We start from the raw sequence: 12,157 nt of genomic DNA, 5'->3' as shown, positions 1-12,157 counted from the left end.
CTTGCAAGCCCAGAGTGGGTACTTGCTAAAGAAACTAATGGTATGTTTGTTTGCAGAATTCACAATTTCGAGGATTTATAATTCCATGGAACTACAAATTCTGGGATTCATATAAATCCCTAGATGTTTGGTAACTCATTTAAAATTCCTAAGATTCATAAAATCATCTTGTTTAAAGTCCATATACTGTTTGGTATTACCCTTGGAATCTTAAAATTGTATATATATGAGATTTAAAGTTAAAAAAGATGGGGTTCATAAATCCCTTGATATCGGACTCCATATGGAGGATTTGCTGGAAATATGATTCCCGTGAAAAACGTGATTCCAGGGATTTGGGCAGCCATACATTCTGAAGGAAACGTAATTCCACCAAATCCCATGAACCCATAAATCCCACCTTTAAAATTCCACATCCAAACCCACCATAATAGTATCTAAAAATAGGGTTTGAGATTCTCATCTAACTCTATGATATTCTCCTTTGGCTGTTGTTACTATATTTTGAGCATCAAGCTCAAAGCACATTTGGCGTATGTTGAGTTTTTCCACCCGAAGCATAGCTTGCCTCAATCCTTTTATCTCTGCCTGCTCCGCATCTTAGGTGTCCATGTTCATGAATGCTATGTCCTTGTTCAAATTCACCTAGACCCATACCGATGTGATTTTCGGTTAAAATAGTTTTAAACGAAGCATCACACAACATATAAAATAAGTAAAAATATTGGTAATAAATCTCATAAAAAATCCCATAAAAATGTGACACAATTCAAAAGAACAAAAAAAAAAAAACATAATTGACGAGACATTTTTAAGTGGGCTTGTTTTGTTTACCACAAGGGCACCCGTTAGGGTTTACTGTTTAAGATGTAGTCGTGAAGGCAAAATTATTCACTACATCTCACTCTCACTCTCGCTGAAAGTTCGCCGTTTTTTCTTTCTGATGTTTAATCTCTCTGATAACTCTCTCATTTGATTTTCTCCGTCTAAGAAATGGATATTTGGGATGGTGATCCTCACATTATACACACAAAACAATCAAGAATCCAACCAGCACGATGATATTTCCTCTCAACAATAGCCAACTGTAAGACTTCTGTTTCTAACTACTAAAAAAATCGATTGGATCTGAAACTCATTTTTGGGCATCTTTTACTGTTTTTCTTTACGACTTTTATTTGGATTGGGAAGTGTTGTGTTGATGATTTGTTTCAGTTTGATTACAATTCTTATTTTATCTGTGTTTTTTTATTTGAAAAGTTCTGATTTTATACTAAAATTTGATCTGTGGTGGTTGTATTGTTGGAAGTGTTGTAATACCTCATTAGTGTTTGATAAATTTCCCACAAGAAAAAAGAAGAAGAAGAGTTTCTTAGTAGTGAGGTTATTGTATCCTGAATAAGTAATGATCTGCCTGAAATTCTAAGAAACAATCTGATTAAGTAAGCGTAATGATTATAATGTTTGTCGATTGATAAAATCTTCTACATCATTCTTAAACCTATTTACGCTTAAATTAGTGTATAACCTTGCCTTTAGTTGTTGAATTTAGTACTACTGGCATACCTATTTACTTCATTACCTGCCATTTACCGAGATCATTGTTAATTGTTTTGTTTTTCTTTGGCCTTGAAAGACATGATTACGTCCTACTATTGCTGTCTTGGAGTGTGTTAGTGATTGTTCGTTAGTTTAATTACTAAAAAATGTGAATGAAATCTGGTATTGTGTTACTTTCTAAGTTTTGGAACGTGGTTTGCACTTTGCTGACAGTTCTTTAATCCGGAGCTGCATCTGTGGAGTGGGGCATAGATTATCATATTTCTGTAGCTCCTCTTAAAGTATCATGCTTCTTGCCCGAATACCTTACAATGCCCATGGTCAGCGATCTGCGAGATCAGCAGAAATATTCACTATGTTTATAATTTTCTTAAAATTTCCATCTTTTGAAATTTTTCGCAGGAAGGAGTTGGAGTTGATTTGTATAACAAGGCTAGGCGCCTAGGCCAATGATATGTGAATCCAGCCGAGAAGAGGTTGTGATTTCCCTTGAAGGGAAAATATCACCTTTACCTATCAAGGACAGGGACGGCAATTACAACCAAAGAGTTGAGTGTATAGTCTTTGTCGCTGGTGATACTCAACCACAATCAGAAGCCTTTTAGTTTGAGTATTTCTTTTGGACTCCAACTTGTTTATTCACTTGGGGGAATTGTGGAACTAATTAATCTTATACCTCTTGTTACAGGTAGGGAAACATGCAGCATACGGGAATCCTAACCTCGAAGTAACAGAAATTGTAAAATTTGTTGCTCAGGAGATGATTTAATGCCTTTTTGGGCTCCTCCAGTGGTATGGTCCAATTACTGAATGAAGCCAAAAAACGATGTAAAGCTGTACTTGCTGAACGAGGTATGGTTTGGATTACTCGATTTGATTAGTTAGCTGTCAGCAGTTAACGCTTATCTGTTGCAGTAATCAATAATAACCGCTCTGCATACCTTTTTTTCCGTCTAAATTATTCTTGTATTATTGAAATTCCATATTTGTTTCATTTGTGAACAGGCATGGGAATAATGTGCACTGAACAAGAGCTCGACCAAACCGCAGCTGCAATAGCTTTTGGATTAGGCAAGTATGTTCCCCGCCCCCCCCCCCACCCCATACACAAAACATTCAAGGATCACCCCGGCACAATGATATCTCCTCTCAGAAATAAGGTTGGATACGATTACAGAAGATCAATCCAAAAAAACCAAGAAGATAACGATATATCTCCTTTACCAACTGTAAGACTCTCTTTGCTTCCGCAAAATAGCTGACTGTACTAAGGCTTCTTTTTCTAAATAATAAAATTGGTTGTATCTGTTAGTGTTGCGGTTTTTTCTTTCTACTTTTATTGGATTGGGAGGTGTAGTAATGTTTCAGTTTGATTAAAATTCTGATTTTATCTTTTTTTTTTAAATAAATAACTGATTTTATACTAAAGTTCTATCTGAGTATTGTTGGAAGTGTTGTAATCCTCATTAGTGTTTGACAAATTTCGCACACGAAAAAAGAAGAAGAGATTATTTGCAGTGAGGTTATTATATCCTGAATAAGTAATGATGTTTCCTGAAATATTTAGAAACGATCTGATTAAGTAAGCGTAGTGCAATTGCTAAAATCTTCTACATCCTTAAACCTATATAGGCTTGAATTAGTATATAGCCTTGCCTTTCTGTTGTTGAATTTAGCACTACTGGCAACATCATCCCTATTTATCTCATTACCTGCCATTTATTGAGATCATCGTTTAAATGATTTTTTTCTTTCTTTGGCCCCAAAAGACATGATACGTCCTACTATTGCTGTGTGGGAGTGTGTTGGCTAGTTGAATTACTGTAAAATGCGAATGAAATCTGGTGATGTGTTACTTCCTTAGTATTGGAATGTGGTTTGCACTTTGCTGACAGTACTTTAATCCGGAGCTGCATCTGTGGAATAGTATAAATTGTATCTAGGTCCTCTTAAAGTACCCCATACTTCTTGCATGTGGTCCAGTAAAACGACAGGAAACCTTGCAATGCCTTGTCAATGTTTTGGGATCCATAGATGCGTTACAGTTTTTGCTGTTACTAGAGACAACTGGAGAACTGTAAACAAGTATAGTAATGACTTCTAAGTTCTCGTATCAGTTCTCGTGAATCAGTTTCTGACTTATAAGGATTGGACGTAAATGATCTCTTGCTAATCTTATGAATAATTCCGGTAGTAACTTAAACTGTAATCTAGGGTTTGTCATGGTTTTTGTTTGGTGTTGATGCTGACAAGTTCCCTCATTTTTATCGCACAGTTTACATTATAGAGTTTAATTCCATGACTATACACAGTATTTTCTTGTGATTCTGTACTTAATCAATGTGTTGTGTGCTTTAGGTTTTTGAAGTCCAAAGAAGTCTGATCATGATTGCAGGGAACTTGGAAAGTTTGCTCTCTTAGGATTTTCCAGCTCTAAGGTTTGTCTTATGAATTTTCAAAAGATTGAACTTTAAACTGGAGCGTTTCCGATGTCTGAACAGAGGAACCCCCACAGATCCAAAGGCTGAAGACAAGGCAAGTGGAAAGTCACAGAAGATCTCTGTCACTGACGACAAGAGGAGAGTAATCAAGCGATTACTTAAAGAGGCAGAGGATTTTGCTGAGGAAGATACAAAAGTCTTGAAAGACGATTGATTCACAGATCAGCTTGCAGACTCTTTGTTTACAAACATCACGACCCAGATACAAGGACTAGCTTGCAGACAAGCTGGAATCAGATGAGTAAGAGAAGATTGGAACTGCTGGAAGACAGAACGAGTAACTCAAATAAGTTGAAGTCAATTAAAACCCAATTCCACATCTAATATGAGAATGCAGCTTTTCTTATCGAATGTGTTCAGCAGATAAACCAATGTGCACCTGATGAGATGCCAAACAAAGGTGGGAATCACTTTCGATGGCAAATCCAGAACACCTCGCAAAAGTGGAACTGAGTAACGCACCTTATTATAGAGGTTTAGAGGAAACAGTAATCTGTTTTTTCTTCTTCTTTTAGTAATTCTGTTCCTTTAGGTCTCTTGGCCTTGTTTACTGTGATAATTGTATAGACAGTGATCAAGTTGATATAAATTTGTTTCCTTTTCTCCGGTGGTCAAGTTATGTCTTTTCTTTAAAATGAAAATGGTGTTAGCTCACTGAATCAGGGAGCTGGTACGGATCCACCTAGTTTTAAGGTTTTTTTAAAAAGTGAAGGTTGTTATGCACGCTCTAAACCATTGGTCTACTAATAGGTTGCTGTTTAAACCATTAGATACTTTCGATCACTTGAAATCATATTTCTATAGCACAATGCCTTTTGATATGGGCCGAATTTTCACTGCCGAACTCACATTTTTAAAACGAACATACACGTACGTATGCCGTTCCGAACTACTACCCGAACAACGAACGGTTGACCATATTTTTGACCGAATCCGATCTCCCCGAATCCGTATATTTTCCGTACGTATGCCGTTCCGAACTACCCTCCGTACCGCGAATTGCTAACTAGGGTTATAGCATTTATCAAGTCATACGGGCTCAGCATGAAGCTTCGTCCTCCTACTAAATCCAACCTGACGAATTTGATAAAGAAGAGTTGTTGCAATTGACAAGACAAGAAGTGTGTTATATCGATCAACTCTTTTTACCAAAAATCCGCCAAATTGGTCGAGTAGTAAGAAGGCCCGTCCTGCAGGCCTTGCTATAAAATACTCCATGTAAGCATTGGTATTTGGTAAATGCTCTGATGCTCCCGTGCCAGTAAAATACTCCACGTAACAGATAAATTTTATCAAAAAGCACTCTGGAAAAAAAAATCTCAGAGTTTTGAAAGAAAAAGCTACAGAAGTTGAGTGAGAGGGTATAACCCAAAGAACTTGGATTTCCAAATTTTGTTGCTTTCTTTTTCCAAATTATTATCATAAATTTCAGCCTTATTTTCGAATAAGGGCTGTCTCTAGGTACAAAGAAAAGAAAACTATTGATATGGGCTGTCTACACAACAGCTCTGCCAAGGTCAATAACACAATTACAAAGTGCCCACAGATGGAACCTTTTGCTCTCATTTTTTAACTATAAAAAAAAATTAAAATTAAAAATTATGGAATCAACAGACCAACCTTTAGTTGATTAACTGGCGAAAGGTACACAAAAATTATCTAATCATCGCGATAAATTACTAAATGAAAATGGTAGGCAAGAATACAGTATGGGTTGAAAAATGTGAAAACTACAGGGAGACCCATTCTCCCTGATGTTTCTATTGTGAAACCCACGCTCCCAAAACTACAGGCGCGCATCCAAATTCTGGAAGAAAATTATTCTCAAACCCAAAATATATAAAATTTTGTTTTTTTTTTTTTTTTTTTTTTTTTTTTTTTTTTGTTCTTCTTCTTCTTCTTCTCCACTATACCTAGATCTCTGAAAAAGGGAGAGATTCGACTGATTTCGAGAATAAATTCATGCCTAAATTCGACTGATCTCAACAGCAGCACCAAATCGTCTTCTTCTTCGAATTAACGACGAACACTCTTACTACCGATTCTCTTCATTACAATTTAAATTCACTACTGTTATTAATGGTAGCACCAAAAATCCCTAAATGGGTTTGTAGAACACGGTTTGGTCATCATAGATTTATGATCAAAACTTGTTTTCAATGAAGATTTTGAAATGAATTTCAGATTTTTATGAAACTCTCAGCCGTGAATTGAGTTGGAGTAATCAATACTGGATGAGTTGTGAAGAAGGTTTAATTGCAGATGATGGTGTAAATACATGAAAGAAGATGATGGTGTAAATACATGATTTTGACCAAGAGCCCCCGAATAACTGAAAGATAATGGTTTGCGTGGGAGTTAATGAAACATGAAAAAAGATGATGATGTGGTTATGACTGCATAACATGTCATTCAGTCGAGAAACTGTCTGCATAACATGTTATGCATTCGTGAAAATGGATGCATAACCTGTTATGCATCTACAAAATTTGTCGCATAACTTGTTATGCAGTCCAGAAAAACCTGCATAACCTGTTATGCGTCCGAAAATATGGCTACATAATGCATTATGCATCGAGAAAATAGATGCATAACCTGATATGCATCCGTAAATATGGATGCATACTGCATTATGCATCAATTTTTTATATGTACGGCTAAAATCAACCAAAACAATGGTTACATAACTTGTTATAGATGCATAACTTTGTTATGCAGATACATAACTTGTTACGCAGTCGAAAAAATGGTTGCATAATTCGTTATGCGTTTGCAGAATGTGTTATGCATCGTTTTTGGTGACCGCATAATGGTTAATTATCAAGTTTTCAAAAAAATTCCCTAAAATGAGGATCACCTCCGATTTTTTCGTTTAAAACAAAAATTTGATATTCTTGTTTGTACTCGTTGGGTAGCTCTTTTAAAAAGATTTCCAACGATATAAAATTTGTAAAATTCTAAGGCGCGGATTTTTAGATATGTTATGTCCAAATTGCGCTGCCAATTATACCCCTGAAAAAGATAATATGCATAACGAGTTATACCTGAAAAGATAGTATGCATAACCAGTTATGTATAGATTCATATAATAATTTCATATATTTATGGATGTCACGGTATACAAAATTAATTGTGGGCCTGAGAATGAGAATATTATTTTTTTTTTGGGTCTCCCCCAAATTTTCCCTTGAAAAATTGGCGATAAGATCCTGATGGCGGTTCAAACCCGAATTTTTCCCTGCTCAAAGCAAAGGCTTGTACAGTGTCGTCAGAAATTCTAAATGGGAGAAGAACCTTAGAAAACCATAAGGTGGCTGTTTTAGCGCCTCCAAGATTAAGCGCCACCCTCTGCAGCCTTTTTGGCTCTTTGTTTCTCCCTTTTCAGCTTGTTTCTCAATGCATTCTTGCTCATTTCTCTGAAACGATTTAAAATAGAGAGAAGATGTTAACAAGAGCAATCAAGATCAACTGAGAAACTATGGTGTATACAAATAAATAGATTAACAAAAGAATTAGTGTGCTTACTCTGTCGAACTTCCTCCCCCAAAAAGCTGCACAAGGAGAACACAAATGACAAAACTCATTAAATCACATTGCAGTAATCAACCATATCAGAGAGAAAGCGTATACACAAAAATTTGCAAGTCTAATGTGCAGCTCACCTCGGCCTGAACAGAAGCTGCAACCTTAGCATGAGGTGGTCGATAAGCTGCAGGCTTTGGTGCAACAGGATTAACAACAGCTGCTTTCTTGGCGGCTTGAGTAGACTTTGACCCTTGTCCTGGTCCTGAATAATGGAAGAAAAAATAATTAAACTCTCTTTCCGTGTGAAGCCAAAGAAAATACAGGTTCCACACTGGTTAATACTGAAGGATATATAACCTGATTGTTTTTTCTCATCTATCTTTAATGAGCCAATTGCTTCGGCTAGTTCAGGAACATCACCAAATTTTTCTGGGGCTTCTGGCTTCCAATCAGCCTGTCAAAAGAGTAAAATTACTGATGGCTGAAGAAAACTTGATTTCCAGGAACTAGTTTAGAGGTATTATTAGTAGCACTGACCTGGTAAAGCTTGGCAAACATCTTCTTAAACAACAAAGATCCATTGGGGTGGAAAATTTTGATCCTACAAGTGAAATCCATATACATTACAGGATGAAGTTATCAGAGAACCTTAAACAAGAGATCAACAGGAGCCAGCAAATCTAAAGAATACATACCCATTGTCAACCTGTAATCTTGGAGCTGTTGTAGCAGTCATGAAGTAACGGCCATCTGGGGACCATTCGCTTGATACGGATAATTCTGCCCTTGTTGATCCAAGTAATTTTTTCTCTTTGTAGTCCCAAAATGCCTAAGGATCACCAGAATCAAGAAAAGGGAAAAATCTCAAGTTCAAAAGAAGTACTCCATCTTGGGAAACATCTATCCTGTGCTTTTCATTCTCTAAACAAAAGCAAATATAAGATAGTAGTAACTGGGACGCGTCGTATATTCAGTCTTCTTTGTTTTTCGATACCGAGTCTAGTCATGCTCAACTTATCTTCAGAAGGTAATTATTTTTTACACCAGCTATTTTTGTACAATCCCGCAAGACTACTAACTAGTGCATACATAGTCAAGCGCGAAGAATTTCACATCTCCATCAAGCATATTTTTCCTTTGTACACAGTGGAAAACTTAGAAAGAAAAGAAATAAGAATTGCATACCATGTCACCAGGTAAGTTACCAAACCCTGCCAAACATAAATCTGTGAACCAGAGATTAAGGTCACAACAAAATATAGGTCATTTGATCCATATTTAGAATCAAAACCTGAAATATCAAAAGCTGAGAGAAAAAGAGAGAGAATATTTATGAAGGATACATCTGCCTTTCGGGTTCCATCTGATAGTATTGTATGGACCTTCTCCAAGTTCAAGTAGAGGATGGCACTTCTTGTTAAAGACCGTTGCTTTTGCAGGCATATCTTTCGTTATGGTCAAGGAAACAAACGGAACAGACATATAAACACTGCAAATGCATATTATTTAAGCAAAGTAACGTTGATTACCACTCCAATATTTTAATATGTCATAGCTATTTCCCATGATTATGATCTTATGAGCTTGCCCATAAAATGTAAGAGAAAGTTTTATCTACTTCATGTTCTCCATACTTTCCATGCGGACCATATATACCGTTATTGTGAGCCAGTGCTTTAACTTTAGAGGGTCTATGTAATCTAGCTCAAGGCCAACAGGATACATCCATAAACAGCAGCAAACTCTGCACCGGTGCTTGACCATCGAACTTCATGAACAGGACCTTCTTTACCTGCCGGAATATATAACTAACAATCAGTACCCCCACAGACTGTAATATCAAATTTATTTTTGAGAAGTAAACAACTTACGCAGGGGAACAGATCCTTCATGAGCTCCATCGGTTGTCAAGTAGTGCAGCTTTGATTCTCCATAGTAACTCTGGTTGGTTGCATCAACATCTGATTGTGCTACAATTAGAAGCCCCGTAGAACCATGATTCCAAACTAATTGCACAGTGGAGCACCGGAAAAAACTTTTTCGAGCAACAGGTTGAGCCTGAGCATCCTTCCCACAAGCAAAAATTTGGACACTGGCTGGAATCCCCTGTACAACAAGAAAACTTGATTCGGATACTAATTTTCGCATGAGAGAAAAACCTTGGATGTTTGGAAGAGCACAATTAGCTTGAGTCGTATCCGAGTCTCCCAATGGTCAATGGCAATCATTAATCCAGTCTTGTTTGGGAAATAACTTAATCTCTTTGTGACTCTTAATAATAATTTGGTTATCTAGTCAAACAAATACACAAGTTGATTCTCTGATTTCTAACAAAGTTACTGAGGTCAATTGCTTAAAATCCAACTCCATAAGCCATAGATGAAACAGCTCAACATTTAAAGTTTGGTTCACTATGTGCACATTTACAGGATCATTGTATTCCAAATACAATGAATACAACGAACAAACAAAAACAATAACAACATTCCAAGCGCCATACTATGAATTGTAATCCTATTACGTAGTATATTGTGTCAAACATACAAAGCTAAAATGTTCTCTTGGATCAATTTTTCTCACTAACCTTAGCTTCTGCAACAAATGCAGCAACATGAGACCCTGGAGTCTTAGAAAGCTCTATTGCAGCTACACCGGGGATCCTAAGCTTAGTGAAGCCTTTCGAAAAATCCCCAGTATCTAAAAACTGTATTTCATTTGTTGCCATCCGACACGCAACAGATTCATCAGAGCAAAAGCGAATTGAGGGCCTGAGGATCAGAAAAAAGAGGAATTCTAAGTAATGCTAATACAATATCAGATGTAAGTGAAACTTAACAAGGAATTGGATAAATTTAGAAGTGTGAATGAATTTCTTTATTACCATGTAGTCCTCGACATGCTTTTCTGAAACAGCTGATAAACTGGAGTGCCAGTCTCTATATTCCACAAAACCACATTCTTCTCTTGTGGTGTCGAAACTTTCTGAAAGGTTTGAAGATATGTCCCACGAGGAGACAAAGTGGCTGCTAGAAAATTCGGTATCTCGAAAGATCTGATCTCAGTGGAGCTGGAACAATCATAGATGCTAATCTTAGAGTCAGGTTTAATCACCATAAGCCTAGATCCATCTTCACTATACTTCGATGTGCTGCATGGAACTTTTGCAAGCTTAACACGCGGTTCCCCATTGTTAAATGGAGGTCCATCCCAGAGAGAGTATCCTTCTGGTTCTCTAGCTGGTGAGAAGTGACATTAACGTAAGCTCAACGTAAGAGAGAAACCAACTTGAGAAGAAGAGATAGAAAAGTACCTAAAATCTCCAGTAATGGTGAAGTGTCTGTGGCAGCCATAACTGGCTAACTGGAGATTCACGGAAGATGGGCACTGCGCACACCGACTTTAGCAAAGGCTGACTCAAAAGCAACAGGGTCTTAAAGCTGCATAAAAATCAAAATTTAAACTTAATAAAGAGAAACAACCACTTAATTGAGTCGCCTAAAACCTCAAACCGCTAAACTCAATATCTAGTTACGTACAAGCGTCGGAACACGCATTTTTCTAGTTTTCAATTGTTCAAAATTAAACCCAAATCCTTTCATTAGCCAATAGCTCCCAAGTAAAAAAAAAAAAAATAAAATTGAAAAAGACCCCAGCATTGGTCACTGAATATAACATCTAACGAGTCATATTAACATTAGAACTTCAATCTAATAATAATCGTAACATAAATCACTACACACTTATCAGCAATAGTCAATCTACACCTCACAATCATAATGTTGATGATTATTGGATACAAGGTCATAGGGTTTAATACAGTTTATATATTCTTTTATATAATCAAAATATGTTATCAATCAATCAACTTTATCAACAATGAAATAACTAGTAGGTCAGCAAATTACTTGAGAAGAGAAGAGGGGAAAAAAAACCTTGAATTGAAGATCTAAATTGACCGGGAGGAGTAGTAGCTCGGATGAATTACAATTACTGCATCAAAAAATATAATTTCAAGTGAGATTTTGAAAACCCATTACAGTTCGAGTATGGAGAGAATGGAATTTGAAAGATTTTTAAGCTGAAGATTTTTGTACCTGGAAAGATTCAGCGGATATGTGTTGGTTTGCTGAAGAACAACATAAAACCCTTTTCTTTGCCTGCTAGGGACGGGAAGAGAAAAGTGTGTGTGCGCGGGCATGAAATGTTTTGGGCGGGCTTCAAAACTGCCTTAACTGGAGATTTTGGGCCTAAATTTACCTTTTGCGACATTTTGTTTGTTACCACTGTACTCTCCGATCCAATATCCAAAGCCCATTTTCCAGTAGCATGTACCAGGTTGGGCAGAGATAACCTCTCGTAAAGATCTTGTCTCCAAGATATGGTTAAGTTTCTACACCGTCTCACCTGCCTGGACAACCTATCGGAGACAGTAGTAAGTCCTTGGCACCTTCCGTGTCGCGGGTGGAACATGGGGTGGTCACACCATTTTAATAGTGTTTACGCATTCACGACCGTTAAAATAACATGTCCACTTTATCCTTGTCAAGAGCAAGCAGGGCTACAGAGAGTAG

General features: G+C 36.9%; 1 protein-coding gene and 1 long non-coding RNA gene across 7 annotated transcripts; one reads left to right on the top strand and one right to left on the bottom strand.

The window, feature by feature from the left end:
- Window positions 1–867: 867 nt before the first annotated feature.
- Window positions 868–4,676, top strand: LOC113317170. Of its 6 annotated transcripts, none has more exons than XR_003343308.1 (5): window positions 868–1,087; window positions 1,963–2,108; window positions 2,249–2,412; window positions 2,566–2,789; window positions 3,919–4,676. It is a non-coding gene; the product is annotated as an uncharacterized LOC113317170 (long non-coding RNA). The 6 variants fall into 6 exon arrangements; XR_003343315.1 differs by having other exon boundaries at window positions 1,963–2,133; XR_003343313.1 differs by having other exon boundaries at window positions 1,963–2,170.
- A 2,443-nt stretch (window positions 4,677–7,119) lies between these two features.
- LOC113317161 (eukaryotic translation initiation factor 2A-like) lies at window positions 7,120–11,777 on the bottom strand. The gene is made up of 15 exons (XM_026565288.1): window positions 11,681–11,777; window positions 11,519–11,576; window positions 10,897–11,023; window positions 10,468–10,822; window positions 10,171–10,354; window positions 9,458–9,692; window positions 9,310–9,378; window positions 8,930–9,031; window positions 8,772–8,812; window positions 8,282–8,415; window positions 8,124–8,187; window positions 7,944–8,040; window positions 7,724–7,848; window positions 7,587–7,612; window positions 7,120–7,477 (listed from the first exon to the last, which is right to left on the bottom strand). Exons 3-15 carry the CDS (start codon window positions 10,934–10,936, stop codon window positions 7,396–7,398), a joined length of 1,554 nt encoding a protein of 517 aa, XP_026421073.1. The 5' UTR covers window positions 10,937–11,023; window positions 11,519–11,576; window positions 11,681–11,777; the 3' UTR covers window positions 7,120–7,395.
- Window positions 11,778–12,157: the final 380 nt, after the last annotated feature.

This window comes from Papaver somniferum, chromosome 1, assembly GCF_003573695.1.
Source record: "Papaver somniferum cultivar HN1 chromosome 1, ASM357369v1, whole genome shotgun sequence".
NCBI lineage: Eukaryota > Viridiplantae > Streptophyta > Magnoliopsida > Ranunculales > Papaveraceae > Papaver > Papaver somniferum.
Note: the sequence above shows the minus strand (reverse complement) of the source record. Positions and strands in the feature narration are given on the sequence as shown.